The sequence below is a fragment of the Falco rusticolus genome, chromosome 10, assembly GCF_015220075.1.
Source record: "Falco rusticolus isolate bFalRus1 chromosome 10, bFalRus1.pri, whole genome shotgun sequence".
Taxonomy (NCBI): domain Eukaryota; kingdom Metazoa; phylum Chordata; class Aves; order Falconiformes; family Falconidae; genus Falco; species Falco rusticolus.
Genome location: NC_051196.1, coordinates 23,696,964 through 23,715,588, shown reverse-complemented (window position 1 = coordinate 23,715,588; position 18,625 = coordinate 23,696,964). Strand labels below are relative to the sequence as shown.

The 18,625-nt window shown below is 40.6% G+C and overlaps 1 protein-coding gene across 2 annotated transcripts; it reads left to right on the top strand.

The window, feature by feature from the left end:
- Positions 1-36: 36 nt before the first annotated feature.
- On the top strand, positions 37-18,625 carry BIRC7 (baculoviral IAP repeat containing 7). Of its 2 annotated transcripts, none has more exons than XM_037403202.1 (7): positions 37-138; positions 10,491-11,019; positions 13,175-13,274; positions 14,563-14,641; positions 14,743-14,788; positions 16,893-16,964; positions 17,447-18,625. In XM_037403202.1, exons 2-7 carry the CDS (start codon positions 10,500-10,502, stop codon positions 17,647-17,649), a joined length of 1,020 nt encoding a protein of 339 aa, XP_037259099.1. In that variant the 5' UTR covers positions 37-138; positions 10,491-10,499; the 3' UTR covers positions 17,650-18,625. The 2 variants fall into 2 exon arrangements, with proteins under 2 accessions (XP_037259099.1, XP_037259098.1); XM_037403201.1 differs by lacking the exon at positions 37-138 and adding an exon at positions 2,711-2,903.

Below are 18,625 nucleotides of genomic sequence, written 5' to 3'. Positions count from 1 at the left end.
GGGAGGCAGCGCGCGGAGCGCGGCGGCACCTGCTGCGCCTGCGCGAGCGGCGCCTTCCCGCCGCCTCCGATCCCTCTCCCGGCCGCGCCCGGCGGTGGCGAGGCCCGCTGCCGGCCGGCTCGCCCCCAGACTAGCCAGGTGGGCTCGCTCGTGGCCCGTGGCGCTGAGGGGAGCCCGCTCGCCCCTCGCTTCAGCCCGCAGGCCGCGCAGGGCCGGCCTGAGACCCTCTGACAGGGTTGCATCCAGCCTGACAGACGGCTGCTGCTGGTCCCGGCGTTATCTCGGGTTTTTGTCAGGTTAATTCACTTTGTTTTTTTCCCCAGCTGCTGTTTTGCAGAACCTGGGTGAAATCTTGGCCTCTGTAGCATAGCTTGGGTTGGTTTCAGCAGGGCCAAGAAGTAAACTAGTGTTTTTCAGGGAGACTTGTCACTTACCTGTGCTCTCTTCTGAGGAGATGTAAGGAAATGAAGCAGTGTTGAATAACCCACCTGAGTTATAACCGCTCGGTGCTGCTTTGTGCCAAAGTTACACCTGTAATTTTCAGGGAGGGATGGCATAAGGAGAAATCAAATTAAATGATGGCAATATCCTTTTATTTGAGTTCTACCTCATTAATGGCTGTATTTATGCTTCTTGTACATAGTGGGTTGTTGGCTTTTTTTGTTGTTTGGTTTTGGGTTTTTATCTTTCTAAATGGGTGGAATATCTAATGGCCAGAACTGTTGCTGCCTCTTCATAGGTTTTACGTTCTAGTTAGGATTGTTTGAGTAAGCTTGTAGGTGCTGCACAGAACAAAAGGGCAGTTCTTGCCCTTCCCGGGGTCCTCCATTTTATAATATATATACTGATTCTAATACAGAAACTTGTGTGGCAATCTACCTCAAATCTATATGAGTTCTGGTGACCAAATCTTAAATGTTTTGTGATGACTCAGAAATCAACATTGTTCTGCTTTCTTAATGTTCATATTATGGTAACAGCCAGAGGCTTTACTGTCCTGCAGACTTACAAGAATAGTAATGATTGTTCACCGAATGCTGAAGGAGAGTGTGATGGACTGGGAGCCTCTTAGACCACAACAAAAGAAAATGTCATTGTAGTGTTTCTAAACAACACCAGTACCAGATGATAGCAACTAAAACAGATTTGTAGAATATACTATCTTTTGACTTCTTTGGAAACTGGTACAGTAAAAGGGTTTGTAACAAATAATTTTCGTAACAATATATTGCTGAGATTATCTTTTAACATGTTACATAGGTGTCTGAAATCTGTTTGGAGAATGGAAATAGTTGTCTTTAAATTGGCCAGAAACCTGGTTGTTTTTTTTCTTGAAGGTATCAAAATACCTCCAGAGATAGAGTTTGATAAGTCTCTTTTGACTTGGAACATACCTCTTGTGTGGGTTTCTTGACACAAGCATGCACCACTTATAGTTTCTAGGTATGGACAATATAAGAACATATTTGAGAGAAAGATGAATCCAAGTCAAGCTCTTAACATATATAATATATTGTGTTATTGCCTGAGGTAATAACTTGAGGCCCAAACTGGGCCTAGTACCAATTTATGTAGTGCTTGTATCCAGTCTCATTACTGCATTCACAAGTAGAGCTCTGACCAAAGTAGTTAAGACTCTGCCATACGAGACAATAGTTCCAGAAGTTGCAAAGTGTTACTTGTAATGTCTCCATGCTTAATTTTGAGGGTGAAAGTGGCAAATTTTAGTCCTCATGAAAGATAACTATATAATGCAATCATCCTTTCCTTTAGAAACAAGAGTCTTCTCTGTTCACAGGTTTGAAAATTGTTAGTTTGAGTTTGTATTTACTGTTCTAATAACATAACTGAAATGAATAATCCACTTTCTTTTGTCCTTTTTCTGATCAGTCATCCACAGATAAGGAAGAAAGAGTAGTGCATTAATCTTCAGCACCGGGAGATGCTTTGGGTTCTTTGTTTGGCTTAGGTAGCAAGTAGAGATTGGGTTATTTTATCTTAATTCTGTTTGCCACATGATATAGCTATGGACAAACTTAGTAAGTCTGTGTTCTTGAGAGTCACTGAATGAGCTGGAAAGGCTATCTGAAGAGCAGTGCTTCGAAAAAAAAATTTGAGAGAAAAGTGAGCAGCATGGCTAGAGAGTGGAACATCTGTCTGGAAGGAAAAGGGAAAGGTGGATACTTGGGTGATGGGCACTGCTCTGAAGTCCATGTGATTGTGTATGTTCACTAGTCTTGATATAGAAACTATGTGACTATGAATCATCCTAGCCATGAGTGTATGTGGGCAGAATGTTAGAACTGTATTTGCTTCAGCATTCTAAGGTACAGGGGACTACAGCCATTAGGCTATACTTGTTATTTTAGATAAAAAGAGCATGTCAGACATACATACATGTGTACGCATAAGTCCATGTTTGTGGGAATTAATTTTTTTTCTTTTGCATTAGGAAAATGTGATCTATTGCTTTTTCCTGGTAACTCGGAGAATGATCTTCTCTATCCATTGAAAAGTACACAATCTTTTAAAAACAAAACTAGTAATATGAGAAGTCTCTATTGGAACATATAGATGAGGCAGTATTCAGTTTGGAGTGTCACACTGAGGGTAATACAAGTTTTTGTTTTATTTTGACTTTGTTGAAAACAAAATGGTGGTATGTTCTTCTAGTATACAAAAAAGTTACAAGTACCTTTTTCTTCCTTTGCTAGCTCTCTGAAATCTCAGAAGAGTTCATGTGTAAATTACAGAATACTTTTTTTCTTCTTTTTTAAATTCAGATTTTAAAGGAATTTTATGCAGCCCTCTCTATGAGCACGGGGGTAAACTCAGACATTGCCGTGCTGGAATCATCCCCCTCCTGCACCCCTGTGGAATGTAACCACATCAAGGATCCAATGGTAATTTCCATCATTTTAGGGTGAAAAAGAAAAGCAGACACAGAGAAATAGTATCTGTTCTCCTCTCCTGTTTTTCGTATCACTGACACATTGTTTGTGAAAACATGAGAAGGGAAATCATATGCAAAGAATGTGGCCTGTGAACGGGTATCATCTGACATCATCATTGCACATGCTGTTCTTTGCAAGATAACTTCATTGAAAAGCTTTAGCAAGAAGCTCAACTGAGCAATAACTGATCACAAGGACTCTCCCACGTCTCCCTCTTGATCTTCATCATTGGCAACTTTTCTTGCTGCTATCACGTAGGTTCCATTAAATTGTAAAGTCAGTCTGCCTTTGCTTACTTATTAGAATACAGACACCTGTTTTTCACTTCAGCTTTTTGCAGTGTCCTTCAGGTTGGTCTGTTGTCTTTCTTCCTCATCTTTCAGTCTTGATATTGATTATTGATACAGGGATAAAATAAACCTATTCCAAGTCAATTTGCATGGAGAAAAACAGATGATTGCTAGTGTGAATAGCTCAAGAACAGATCTTTCTGCCTGTCATCCAAGCAGTATTCAGGCAGCTAGGCACATCCCTCTGCAATAAAAAACATGTTCGAAACTACAGCAGAATTTAATTGGAAAATCAGATGTTCCATGTTTCTTGATGGCTTATTTTCTACCAATTAAAAAGTAGGATGAACTCCATTAGAATCATAACAATGCCTGACAAATCCTTCTTTAAAGGTAATTAATGGCTGAATGGTGGAACATACATTAGTCACAAACTGATAGCAATCACTTCTGAAGAGTTGTTAGTTTTATTTGTGAACAATTTGGAGTAGCAATGCCACCCAGTTTACGTGTCTTCTGTTCTTGTACCTCCTGCTGAGCTTTGAGTAGGTAGAGGGAATAAGCACAAGCGAGGCTCCTTCATGTCACAATCAGGAGTTGGGCAATGACTGGAATCAGTGGGAGGGAGAGGCAGGAGCAGAGGAAAGAAAAGCACAACTGATCTTTGGGGCAACCAGCCAGGTGCTACTCAGAAAGGGAGGAAGAAAGGGAGTATCATTTGTGTTTTCCATGCTCACTGTTGGAATTGTACTTAGCCATACAGTTCTCTCCTGAAACTGTAATTCCTGTCTTCTGTCCCTGTGCTGCTGCTTAGCCCTCTGAGCACTCTGCTTGCTCTTTGCATATCAGATTGATCTGCTGAAAATAGTTCGTTCAACTTGGGGCAGCATTGAATTTTTACAGAGTTTTTTTAAGTATTCAGAATATTGTGGGAAACAAAACCCCCCAAATAATGGGTGGGGTTTGATTTTGTTCTTTTTTTCCCCATGATGTTTTGTGTTCACTGGCAAAGGCAAGAAGGGGTAGAAAATCAAACAAAAAGTGACAAAAAGTGAAAGTGAAAATTCAATTTTTTCAGCTCCGAAAGCCATTTTGAAAATTAAAAAAGAAATGGTTTTCTACAGTTACCTCTTGAAAAATCATTGAACAGTTTTCTACTCATTCTATCTTCTGTAGCAGAAATATTTTTATAATAGGTTGAACACTGAAATCATGAAGTTATGAAACAACATAAAACACAGTAGTGGCTCATGGCTGAAAAACTAATTTTCTATGTTCCAAGGAACTAGCATGTTAGTTTGCTTTTCTTTCAAATTACCGTAGGATTTTGAGGTCGGTTCCTCTAGTGATTTTTTGAGTATCTGCTGTCCTTTGCAGATTTTTCTTTTGATATGTACTGTGTTCTGTTCCTGTGGGCTGGTATATTAATAGTATTTGATTTTAAGCACTTCCATGAATCACGTTGCAAGCTACATTTAGCTATTCCTAACTATTACAATATACAAAGTTTTGAAACAATCAAATGCTATGGTAGTGGAGGCCAGAAGAAAAATTAGGGGAGGAGACTGAAAGGTTTGAATGCTTAGGAAATCACAAAACATGTATCTGTTACTCACCTGCACATTAATTTTGGCAGTATATATTTATAGTATGTATATTTACCTGAGAGCAACATTTTTCAGGCTTCCTGAATTAATGATTGTTAGTGTTTGGAGCAATGAATCATTTATCATTCTTAATGTGTTAAATTTTTTCTTTGTTATTATTGAAAAATCCACTGAGGAAAGTGCAGTCATGAAAACATTGATCAGGAGAGAAGACCCCTTCAGATGAATAGCAGTACTCATTATAGTAAAGGAAAGAACCTTCATCTGGATGAAAAAGCAAAGTGAGGCTTCTGAGCTTGCTCTAAGGGAATGACTTCGTGTTTCTGGTGTGACCGGTCACTTTTCAGTGTGCCCTGCCATTATTCACTGGGTTGGATCACACTGCCTGTCCACGATGGATTTGTTTTATGGATGCTGTGAAGTTTTGTGTCAGCAGACAGCAAGTGATGTGCTGTGGTCCCTCAGTGCTGCGCTGGAAGGCAGCTGAACAGACAGGCGCCCTCACAGGTTTTACTGTTGCAGGAAACAGTGCCAGCAGCTCTTGGGAGAGAGCAGAGTGCAGGTGTTTTGCTGCAGGATGAGACCAGCTGGCCATTCAGCGTGAAGGAAGATGAAGGACAACAGGCAAGGAAGAGGCAGCCAGAAGAGGAAAGTCAAGGCCCTAAATGGAGAAACAGAAGCAGTCACCTACATCTATGGCTACAAATTTATTGCTTTTATTTACTCTGCTTCAGGCTGGAAAGCAGTTATATCACAAGGGCTCAATGTTTTGTTCTGCATAATGAATCCTTGTCTTCATAATGGTTAATGGTGGTTCTGAGCAAGTGGGAATCAGAATTATGCCATAATTTTCCTTGATACCCAGCCCGTTACCCATGAGTTGCAGTGGCAAGCTATGGCATCTCTGTTGGTGTTCCAGCCTCTGCTTCTTCAGTAATGCCAACGGATACTTCCCCCCGCCCCCAGCGTTACAAAACCCTACTTCCTCAGGAATTTGTTATTAACTCTTAATGTATTGATGAAAGCAGAACAGTCTTCCTTGAGCTAAAGCACACAGAACAGCTTCCTTCCCTTATAGCTGTGTAGAACCTCGAGGTCAGAGATGCTAAGGTTTTTCCAGGGGCTCCAGCCACTTCAGCCCTTTCAAGCTCTTTATCACGCTTCCAGCTGTACTTTCGCCCTTATATTTGTTGGCTGCTTTCTTTTCAAATCAGGCTGATATTAGCAAACGTATTTTTGATTAATTATGCTTACTTTCCTTTCTTCTTAGTGTTTCAAATCACTGTCTAGGATTGGTTTCCAGCTATGCTTGGAATAAGCCCAGCAATATAGAAGTTACTATATTTCTTATACAGGAGTACAGTGATGGTGCTGTTGGTCACTATCACTTATCTATCCTGGACTCCTGGCTGATGCTTACCAATTCCCACATTTGTTTGTCATTAGCTTATTGCACTCAAAAGTTCAGTAGAACATCTTAACTCTGAAAAGGAACTAAGAATGTATATGAATTGCTAAAAAAATCAATATTAGTTGCATAGAACACATTATTGAATATGTTATTTGCTTTCCAAATTTTGATGTGCTGAACCAAAACCCCATTCATTTATTCATGGTAACTTATTTTTATTTGCTTTCAGCACCAGACTTGGTGTCACTTTATCTTCTTCTGCTACAGTTATCTCACTAGTCCTTCTGAGCTTTCCTTTGTTGGTGAAATGTTCACCTCAAAATCATGAGTATATCCCCACAGAAAACCAACCTTAAACCTGTCTTGAAGTTTTTGTGATGAAATAATGTTATGTAAGCAACCCCCATCTCCCAATAATCACTGCTAGAATCAGCCAGATGTTGTTAATTAATTTAGAAGCTTTTCCCTCTTCAACCATCACCCTGGGGCCTCCCCTAGAACAAGTGGCGTTGTACAGGCTTGGCAATTTGGTACAACTTTACCACAGCACTATGGTGCATTAGCGCTACCCTGTGCCATCAGTAGATTTTTAAGCATTGCATGAAAGCATCCTTGAGAGCTGCTTGCAGATTGCTGGGGAGGCCGAGGCATGGCTGTGAGGGTGGCAAATCAAGGAGCCTACCATGTGCCTGACACCTCCCGAGATCAGATTTGAGAAGCAAAGTGGTTATAAGCAGTACAAGATGAGGTCATTGACTGTCGAGAGCTTCATAAGATCAGAACTGTCAATCATTCTGATTTATTAACAGGTGATTTGCTACAACCCATCAGCATAGTCCCCGAACAGTCTCTGTAAGAGGGATTTTGTTGACTCTATATCTTTTATTTTTAGGATGCATTCTTCAAAAATCAGTATGGACTCATAAAGAACAGGATCTGTGGAGGAAAAAATAATGTGCAATTACATATAAGTTCATGGGGGACAGGGACCAAAACCACATTTGCTTGTTAGGAGATTCTTAAATTTTGTATATAAGCACTGCCCTCTACTGCTCAGCAATTTTCGTTAACACATTTAATTAAAAATAAAGAAGTTTCAACAGTGTTCTTTTTAATTAAAATGTTTGTGTAGGCTGACCTTGAAGAAAAGGACTTGGGATCTTTTTACTTAAAAGAAAAATCCTAATTTATCATTTTTTATGAAGATAAAACACTGTGTTTTTATGTTAACATGGAGAGCTTATGTTTTGCCAAGCACATAGTTTAGAATAAACTGCATGCATCTTCTCAGGCTGAGAAGTGGTAGAGGAAAACATTATTTTCAAGTGATTTTCAAAACTAGCCTTAAAATCCTTCTTTCTGAATCATGACCGCAGGAGGGCAAGAGAATAGAAAGATTTCAAGTTGTGAAGATGCAATGGTAGCAAAAGAGCATTTATTCTGAAACTAAAGGCATTGCAATCTATTCAAGCTGTCTTGGGTAGGTAAACTCTTGTTGCCTTTTATCTGTTCGTTTTAAAGTACATTTTCTTAAAAATTGTAGTGTGCAAAACACATGCATGAGAGCAAGTTGAAAAAGACACAGAGCTGCACATGATTGCCAGGGCTAAGACAGCTGTCATACTTTTCATAGAGAGCTGCTATCCCAGTTTTTTTGGAAAAAGTTTGAGCTTAACCTTGTATCTTTCCTTGGTTACTCCCCCTTGAAAAGGTGAAGTTTGGATTGATTAGCCAATAGAGAGTTTCAGCACGTAAACCAACCAGGTGGGGATAACGAGGCATTGGAAAAGGCCTGTGTCAGGTGGGACCACTTACACCTTGGAAGGGTTTTTGCCTCTTTTAGAAAGACTTCTGCATTGCTTAGAAGAGAAGAGGGTAGTTTGAAACTTTTGGGGTTGGGAGTTTTATTTCTTAAAAGTGTTTTGAGTTTTTTTTTAGTATATTACAGGTAATTATTTTTTTCTTTTAGTTTTTATTGTGCTAATGATAGGGAGTTGTTGATATTAGCTGTGATGATGTTTTGGAAGCATGTTACCCTGTAGGTGTAAGTAGTGGATTGTGGAAGAATATTGGGTTTTAGTGGAGTTGTAACTATTTAAAATATTAACTTGGTTTGGAGAACCTTGTTAGCCAAGCTAATAGGTCTCCTACAGAGCACGTAAATATCTCTAATGTAGGTAAACCATAATGGGCTTCTTCATAAACCAAAGATATATTAGGTTTACTATGTTGTATTTCTTATTTTAAAAAAGCTTAATCCAGCTGTTGAACTTCTGGGTGGAAAAACTAATTTTCTTTCTTTATGTCTTGCTGTGAAGCGTGCTCTGGTGCACACTTCCAAAGTGGAAGTAGGCTAAGATAACTCACCCTCTAGGTAGAAAGCAGTGTTACGAATAATAGCTTTTGTTTTGGTAGGGCTGGGGTGAGAGCTATGCTGATATTGTGGAGCTATGCCTGATGAACAAGTCTGTGTTGCTTCTCTGTGTACTGATAGTAAAATCTGCTGTGCAGGCTAAAATACTGCATGCTCATAAGTTTGCTTAGCTTGTGAATCCTGCTGTGCATCAATAATGGGATTTTTGCTTTCTGGATAGGTTTTTCTTTGTACTAGTGACATAGTTCTTGAGTACCTACCTCATTGTGTTAAATAGAGCATAGTTTCTAAAACAAACTTTTAAAGCTGTGTTTTCTTACGATTCTGTTTCTGTGATTACAATTACAGAAGAAAATTCCAGTTGCTAATGAACTTTCTCTTCCTTGCTACCTTTTACTGAGAGGCATGTGGCTGAGTGAGCTTGTGTTTGCTTTTTAAACTCACTAAATGTATACCACCCATGAAGGATGGATTTGTTAACTCTGGCTACAGGCCTCACAACTAAAATGCCTTGTAAGTTTTTCCCCCCAAGTGTTCTGCAGCACTTAACTAGGAGGAACGGTACTTCAGAGATGCTACTGGCCCAAGTGCCTCTTAACAGCCTCTGTGTTTACTGCATAGTAGCTGCTATATGGGTGGTCACTGCCTGATTGAATTTTACAGCGTGTCTGCTCAAAAGAGTGCACTGCAGTAGTTGTCTTAGTAGTGTGGTGTACCAGCTTTGAAACACCTTATCTTTTAGGTGTGTGTCCACACTTATTTTTTTCCTAATGTAATTGTCTGTGTGATGTTTTGGGTATGTGTATTTACAATGCTTAGCTCTGTTCACCAGTAGATAGTTAGCAATTCTTTGGGATTAGTTGACCTATTGAGTTAAGTGGTGAAGGGATTTTCAGGGCACTTAATCAGAAAAATGGATTTGATTGCATCTGCCACTTAGTCACATTGGTAGTGACTTGACTCTAAAGTTAACTGATTCATTAAGTTGATCCTGATTCTAAGTTGTGTAATTGTATGACCTTTTGAAAGTGTATTTGCCAGCCACGTAGAAAGTACGAGAAGCAGGAGCTGAGTTGCAGTTCAGCTTACTTGTGCAGGGAGGGGCTATTACTGTAAGTAGGGTGAGGGCTTGGGTAATCAGGTGGTACTTGAATTTCAGTTGTCCTCTTGCACAGAACTAGCATAGGCAGAAAATGTCTTTTGTTTTAAGAACACCTCCTTTTAGAAACCAGACTTACTTCTGGTAATTATTTCAGACTGCGTCCTGGGGAATTCTCTTTTATAGAGAGATTTCTATATATTTGCTGTTTAATTAGCGTAATAAGGTTATAAAAAAAATACTGATACTGTGTAGTGTTTGGCTGTAAACTAAGCATTGAGACACTTCGGGTGTGGCTGTTCTTTGCTTTGTTATGGCATGCCTTCTTAAATCTCTTTTTAGGAAGAGAAAGAGCAGAGTCTTTTTGATGCTAATTTAAAGGCTGAGCAAAACGGCTGGGGATTTGTCACAGATCAGATGCCAAAAGCTGGATTGGTTCAGCTAGGGAGGCAGCACAGGTTTTGCCCTCCCCCTCCACTGTCTGTTCCTGCAAGCATCTCTCCTGTGAATTGGCAGAGGGGCTCGGAAAGTGCTAGTCTCTTCCCTTCAGACACGAGTGAGGGCTCAGCAAAAGTTCAACAGCAAAGTACAGAAGCACCAGATCTCTGTTTGGGCTGCTAAACAAGCTCAGCTTTGTCAAGACCAGGAGCTTTCTGGAATATGCGTGGGGATGAAGAACAAATAATACAGGGTGAGTGCTGCCTGACACCAGGAATCCAGCTGACTGCTCTGGGTTATCTCATCCTCTCTTGCAGAACAAGAACATGGGGGACATGACACCAGCAGAGGAGGTTGAGCTCAGGGCTGCTTGCTACCAGCTGTTTGAATACAACATGAGGAGTGAAGCAAGAAGACTGAGGACTTTTTGGCAGTGGCCAGGCACTTCACCTGTATCTGCCCGAGATTTGGTCAAGGCTGGCTTTTTCTTTGTGGGTCCAAGAGATGAAGTACAGTGTTTCTGCTGTGGTGGTGTCCTGAGGGACTGGAGACCTGGTGATTGCCCAGTAACAGAGCACCTGAAGTACTTCCCTTCCTGTAAATTCATTTGTGGTGAGGATGTTGGGAACCAAGAGATGCTTCCTCTTCAGGAAGTCTTTGACACTGTGGATGGGCAGTTCCTCAGTCTTTTGCAGGGGATAGACAGTGAGGAGACAGCCCTGCCTGATGATCCAGAATACCCAGAGATGGTAACAGAGGAGATGAGGCTATCTACATTTCGGAACTGGCCACAATATACTGACATGCGTCCAGAGCAACTGGCTAGAGCAGGATTCTTTTACACAGGTGGGTAGTCTGGGAAAATGTTTTTAACCCCTATTCAAACTAACTTTTGAAGGTGTCACTATATTTTATTGCTTGTACAAATACTTGCAAGTATTTGTAGTGTAGTTAGAAAACATATTCTTCCTTCAGCCTGTGCTGTTTCACTTGCTACTTGTGTAGAATTTACTTCTGTGTTAACTCCTGTTTGGGTACCACAGGGTCTACTAGTAAAGCAATTCCCTTACCAGCATGAGTGGAAGAAGTGACATGTTTTAAACAGATGTTTTACTGGCAGAAAAGTGTGTGCTTTAAGATCCATTGAGCCTATTTATTACTTGCAGTTCTAAAAGGACTTATGGCACTTACTTGTCACGTTTTGTATAAGCTCTGTCTGGCACTGAAGCCTTCTCTTCTCAAAAAAACCAAATCTGAGTGAAACCTGTAGATAGCCAGTCCATTTGGCTCTTGCTGTAAGAACCTTGGACTTGTAATACAGAAATAAGATTGCTTTTTTTCTTTTTGTTCCTTTTTTTTTTCTTTTGAGGAAAATAGGCAATATTTCTTGTTATCGTGCGCATGTGAAAAGCAATATAACATCATTGTTTCCCCTTGATAAGGCTTTGCTGGTTAGATAACAGGTTTGAAGAAGTACTCCTCTCCTCTCTGGATTGTCCAGTCAGAGGAAATACTTACAGTCAAGCATTAACTGTACTGTAATTAAATATTGGGGGGATCCTTCTGTTTTTGAAAGCTAATGTAGTGATATTTCTGTGTTACAAGTGTGACTTCTAAGTGAAGGAATCTATTTGTTTTGTATTGCACATAAACTGACGTGGAAGTGGCAGGTGGGGTCCATAAACTAAAGATCCCTCAGCAGTAACAAACCTGCATGTCCTGAATGCTTCACGCTCTCATTGTTGAAGCAAAATTGAATTGCCCCTTTATCCACTAAAGTACTATCTATTGGTAAAGATGGGAATGGGGGGGAAAAACCAGCCTTAAATGTTGATAGCTGGAAAAATCTGAAATGCAACATGGTGAATGACATGGATGTGGGAAAGTCTGTCTAAATAACTGACCTGTTCTTTTTAGCTTTAGTTAGAGGAAGTGACTAGTTAGTTTGCCTAGTATCAATACTGCAAGACTTTCATGCAAACTGCATAACCTCATACTTGCTATAAACCCAGTTAATACTGAGAATCTGTACCTGTCTATTTGGAGCACAGTAGCAGGGGCTAAACAGCATGTGTACCTAAATGGAACAGTGTTACAGGCATATTAGCTTATTTGCTGCTTTTGTGTTAATTTTTAAGGCACATAAAAGACCAGCATGGCCAGGAACGCTGAATAAACTATAAAGCAGTGTCTGCAGCTAAAAACCTGTGTGCTTCGTGTTGGACTTGATTTATCACTCACAGAGCTGCTGTTTGAGAGCCCAGCACAGAGACTTACTCTGGGGACTCATTAGGCAGCAGCAGTCTGATGTGGCTCTCCCCTGCGGTCACTTAGTAGGAGAACTCTGGAACCAAGCACTTGAGTTGAGCCAAACAGTGCTCGAACATGAGTGGTTGGAAGATCATGTCTGTGACCCACACTCACTGGCAGACTTTATTGACATTGTTTCATTGCCCTTAGGACAGGGCATTTGTAGGCAGTTCTTAACTGTGCTTGGCTTTCATTCTCTTCCTGTGTGATTTCTGTGAAGAGGAGCACAGCAGTAGGATGGGTAGCCTGGGACCATGGTGTGGGAAATTGTTATAGCGATGAGATGGAAGCTGTGTACATTGTCTGACTGTGCCTGCTGCTGGTTATGGCAGACTGTGGTTAGGAAGCAAAGTGTGTTTACAGGTATAATTACAGCTGTGTTCTAAATGCGGGCAAGAGGGGATTGGATAGGTATGTGCATACATGGGAGTCATGGTGCTCACGTGCATGCTGCCTGTTAGCTTGTGACCCATTCTGGAACCATCTCAACCAGCTTCAGCTCTGGGAGTGCAAACTGTCATTGGATTTCCTGCCCCTATACAACTTGCACAGTGTTGGTAAATTGTCATGTGCTCATCTGTTCTGCCTGGTGGCCTGTTTTGTGCTGAATCTCTTCCCCACATTCCCATCTGGGGCTAGTATAGCACGTGGTGTCTCCCATGACAAATAATCTCTTGATGTCTTTTCTTAGGACATGGTGATACGGTGAGGTGTTTTTACTGTGATGGAAGTGTGAGGAACTGGTCGTTTGGAGATGATCCTTGGAGGGAACATGCCAAATGGTATCCAGGGTAAGTCAGTCTTGGTGGACAAATGTCCCCCATAGCACGACCAAAAGATATGCCATGCATTCCACACTGCTTTCTTCTTTTGTAAGATAGGAGTACTCCTGATTGAGAGACAAGTGAATCACAGGTGCGCTGGTAATAAGTGCTGCTTCCAGTCTGTGTTCTAGCTTAATTCTAGATTTTTCTACCTAGCTAGAACAGGTGAAAAACTAATTGAGTATGTTCAATCATTTTAAACTGTTGCAGTAGTCTGTAACCCTCTGGAAATCCCTGAAATTTCAAGGGAAGGGTTCTGAATCCTCAAGGTCGAAGTTGCATAGCAAGGGACCATCTTCAAGTCCTAGTAGAGGGTCAAGATAGAAAACTTGTTTCTAGGTTGGGCACTTAATCTGTACTGTCTTCCAAAAGTGCATGCCTCCTACTCTCTTCTCTCATGTGGAAGAACTGAAGATTGGCCTGAAAACCTAATTATCATAGCTTCAACTGCCTTGCATCTCCTCTCCTGTTTGTCCTTTTCCACCCTCTCCAAAAAGTAATGGTGTCTATCTAGTGTCTCTGTGCATATGTTATGCCTTACAGTAGTTTGCTGACTCTAGGACAGTTGGCTTCAGTTCCTTTAGGCATCTTCTCAGGCACTGCCACATCTTTTATTCCAAAGACTGATTATCACTGGAGTGTTCTGTGTTAACGATGAAACCTGCTGGATGATGGTTGTCTAAGCTGTAACTATTTTTTTTTTAAAGAACTGTATGAATAGAAGTGACAAAGCCTAAATATTTAGACCATCTCACTTCAAAAGCAAAATCAAATGTTCACGATCAGGAAGAATGGCACATTTCAGACCTGAGATTTTCTAATTTGACCTTGACAGCATCTAAAAGTTCAATTAAGTTTGCTTTCTTTGATGTCAAAGAACAATTTTGGTTTCTACTGCTCTGAGGTACAAAAAGATGTAAATGCCGTTTTTCTTTAACAGTTCTTCTGGTCTTCCGCGAAATGTTCTATTACCACCTTTTCCGTGGTCTGTTCCAAAGGACGCTGCAACTGAGCTCACCTTGGGCCAAACACAAAGACTGAATGAAGGCAGGGGGGTGCATGCATGGGTGGGTCATGAGCCTCTTATCATTGCCCCTCACGGAAAGGCAGGGGGAAGAACATGATACTCCATCTTTAATGAGTATAGCAGTTTGCTCATAATCCAATAGTACCATTTGCTTCTAAATTCAAACTACTATTGCTACTTTCACTTGAGTAATCCTGTACTAATGTATTTAAATTTTTCTGCTTATAGGTGTGAATTTTTACTGCGGTCAAGGGGGAGAGAATTTGTTAGCAGTGTTCAGGAGTCCTCTTCTAGCACCCTGTCACCAGTGAGTCATGAATATTTTGTATATAGTTGATGGAGGCTTGGTAGATAGGAGAAGTTTTGAACACATGCTTCTCTTTTGTGATTATCTTCTGATGTTTTCAGAGAGATTCCTGGGATGAGACTGAACAAGATTCCATTGCTTCCCAAGGTCAGTTCTATAATGACATGGTGTTTTGTCTTCTGCTGAAAGTGGTGTAGTCTTACTACTTCTATCCCCACCCCAGCTACATGTAGACATGGTGTTTGTGATTTGTTTTGATATTCTAGAAGCTGTTTCACTTTACTTTCAGGAATTGGTCTCTAGCACAAGAAGCAAAATGGCTTGCTTTTGTGAGATCTCTTAGTCTAAGAACAGAGACATCTGGCTAGTCTGAATAATCATTTGGCTTTTGGGTGCTTGCCTAACTTTGACTTGTTCATGCTTTTGATGTTGTCTGTCTGCAGAGTGATTCACACTGCAGTATTTTAAACATACTTGATGGGACACCAAAGAACAGCTAGACGGTCTAGTCATTCATGAAAGTGGCTGATCGTAGGGATTATTCCTATTCATCAGTTGCTCCTGGAAGTTTAAGTAGGTGAAATTTGGCTCCCATAACTGTGGAAAACTGATTTTTTTTGAAAAGCCTGTCTGATAGGATGAGCTTAAAGACTTAAGCCTTTGAATGGACTGCTAGACAAATTTCCCACTTCTGTCTTTACTGATGAATGGTTGAGCTGGATTATGAGGTAGGAGAGACTTCAATTGGGATGTTCCACTTGATCTTCATGAAAGCAGTTTTGAAACTTCTGTTCTGGGATGTGAAAATGAAGATAAGGATTCTGGACTGGGGCCAAACATGGAAGACTTTGTTCACTGATACAGTAGAATAAATCATCCAAAATTAGGTTTTTTTGGCTCTCATGAAACTGCCTTTGATGACTTTCTTGTGAATTATGATTGGAAGTAAAACTGTAATTCTATAAAACTAGATCAACATCCAGATAGCTTGAGGAATGTTCCAGAATATATTAATGCCATTTTATATATAACAGCTTTAGGGAGTGGCATACTTTTTTCACAGTTTTCTGCCTTTTTTGGTAAAGTATCTGCTCGCTACTTTACAGATCCTCTGAGGAACTGGAAGTTGTATGCTTTTCCATCTCTGGATCAGTTTACCATAGTGCAGGATGTCCTGTAGGTGGGCTTTGATGCCGCCTTGGTGGCTGACCTGGTAGAAAATAAATATATCATGACTGGGACTTTCTACCTTTCTGAGTCTGAATTGATTTCTGATCTGCTTCAGCCAGACCGGCAAGAGAGCAACAGTGCAGAGGTATGCCTGACTCACTCAGCCACGTTCTTGGTGGGTGTTTAGCCTCTTACTCATGTCATCTTGAGCACTGTTGTGTCTTGTGGGTATGCCTTCTCTCTTCCTAGGCTGGAATTAAGAGTAGTAATGTCCTAAAATCTACCTGCCTTCAAGGCTGAAGAATAAGGTTCTGCTTTAAAGAAATCTGAAGAAACAGTGATTATTAGGGTATCCTTAACTATATCTGCCTCCAGTAGGCTATGGTGTAGATATCTCAATGTTTTCTGCTGCCCTTAGACCTGCAGTAGCAGACAGCTGCACATGTGGAGGCTTGGGCATGAAGTCACATCTGATGCAGACCAGAGGCAGGCTTCTGGGATGGATAAGTACTCAAGCCCATTTAAAACTGAATCAACAATTTGATCAGAAATAGCCATACTACTTGTTTGTTTGGATAATATATGTTCTCCTTAACTTATCTATGTCTATCCTCTGTTATCTGTTTTGTGGAGTCAGTTTACCAAGTGAAGTTTATTTGAAGATGCAGTTCCACACAGGCTTTCCTCTGGTAGCAAGCCTGCTTTCCAAAGCTCCTGTCTCCATATTGCTTTAAGGCCATTTCTTTAAGGCAAAACAGAATTCCACAAAACTGAAAGCGTGAATAAACAGTAGCACAGGAGCAGGAATGAGCAGCTGATGGCTCCTGCTGTCTGTTAGATAAACCAGCTTTGAACAGACAATGTGATGTGTATGCCTTAGTAGGGAGGTTAACATATAGGAACTGAAGCACCACAGCACATCAGCTTCATCAGGTTGAGCGTATGGAGCTAACAGTGGAGTAAAGAGGTGTTTAACCTAAGGCTACTGAAATCCAGGATACTTCATCCTTTTTAAACAGCGTTGTCTGAAGAGGGGTGAAAGGGGTAGCGTTTAATGCCATCTTTTTTCCTGGTTATACAGATGCTGTTCAGAGAGAGGCTGAAACATCGAGTTCAAGAGAAGAAATGCAATCTGTGCAACAGAAGGAATCAGGTGCACTGGGCTGACGGTGGTGAAATTGAGCCTAGACATAACTGGGATAATTTTTGTGGTAATAGTATCAGTAGTCACTGTATTCATTCATATTTATTTTTAATCCTGAAGGGGAATGTTTGCTAGCTTGAATGGTAACTGAATAGAGACCCTTATTCAGGATTTAGAGTTCCACTGTAAAGCAGACTGTTATACAAAAATTCAGTTTATTGGGACAATTTACATATTACAGTAAAAAGATGTTGATCTCTGTCCCTGCTGAGTCTAGCATGTGTAGATATGCCAAATCTTGTGCTAGAGGCTATAATAGATATAGTCTTACAGCTTAAATGAAATTTGCCTGAGAGGTACTTTTGCCATCTTCTCAGTCAGTCTGTGAACAAAATGATGAGCAAGTTAGTGTGACTTCCCAAGATGACAGGACCAGCATGCTGGAGCTGTTACGATACTAACAGTTTGGGCTTTTTTCTTTTTTGGCAAAGATGAGTCTCGGATGAGCACGGAAGAACAGCTCCGACGCCTGCAAGAGGAAAGGATGTGCAAAGTGTGCATGGACAGAGATGTGTCTGTTGTGTTTGTTCCTTGTGGCCACCTGATAGCTTGTGGAGAATGTGCCCTCAATTTGAGATTGTGTCCGATCTGCAGAGCAGTCATCCAAGGAAGTGTGAGGACTTTCATGTCCTGAACGATGATGTGCCTAAGGGGAAGGATAAGTCTATACAACTAGTTCATAATACAGCAGAGGAAGAAAATAAGTAAATAGTTCAATTGATGTTGGAGCAATCTTACTTGCAGGGTAGTTTGGTGTAAGTGTAAAAAAAACTTACTAAATGTGCCTCATACACAGTGTCTCTAGTAAGAGTTGCTAGTTTGCTGTACTCTTGCTGATCTTGCTGTAGGACTGCTCCAGGAAAAACTCTGCTGGTTTCTTTTGTCCTCCAAAAAGGACAGAGGTTCTCCTTCTCCAAGTCCTTGCATTCTCAAATGAACCCTGGCTCTGTGTTGAAATCAAAGGCTGTTTTCAGTAGACTGTCCCTGGTTCTCTTTCACTCATTTAGCAGTTGTTTAGAGATTATTCTGCTAGGGTTGATGGCTTCCTTCAGTAAGTCTGAGTCAAAATGGGAGTGTTTTTATACAAAATGCATACTGTTGAGACTAGAATACATGGCAGTGATGTATTGTGGGGAAGGGAGAATGTAGCTTTTTATTCTGAGCTCTTTGCTGTCTTTTTCCCCCCCCTTGTTGAATTTTCAATAATTGATGAAACATTTTGGTAGTACTTAAATCTGCATAACTAAGTGAAAAACCTGGCCTGTAGTAGACTCTCCAACCAACCTCTTTACTCTCAGTTGACCTACCTAGATAAAAGGTGAAAGGCTCTTTGATAGGGTTGCTAGATGATCTCATGGAAGCTTCTTATAGACCCTCTTCCCTACCTGTTGGGTACTATCCTACTAGAAGGTAACTATGGAAACTTACCTTTTCAGGACATTCGTTTGCTAGCTAAACTGGTGATTCTTATTTATAAATGGAACATTCAGTCATGTAGTCAAAAAGAGGAAAGTTTCTATAACTATAACTATAGCTTGTTAACTGCAGGGAAAAAAAAAGTTTTTGAAATTTAACTTTTTAATGGAATAAAATTTCTTTTGTTTATCTTA

Excerpts from the sequence above, each read along its gene's own strand:
- BIRC7 (XM_037403201.1), top strand. The coding sequence starts at position 2,814 with ATGAGCACGGGGGTAAACTCAGACATTGCCGTGCTGGAATCATCCCCC. Across the intron at positions 2,904-10,490 it reads ACCACATCAAGGATCCAATG|AACAAGAACATGGGGGACAT; the intron begins GTAATTTCCATC and ends CCTCTCTTGCAG. Across the intron at positions 11,020-13,174 it reads AGCAGGATTCTTTTACACAG|GACATGGTGATACGGTGAGG; the intron begins GTGGGTAGTCTG and ends GTCTTTTCTTAG.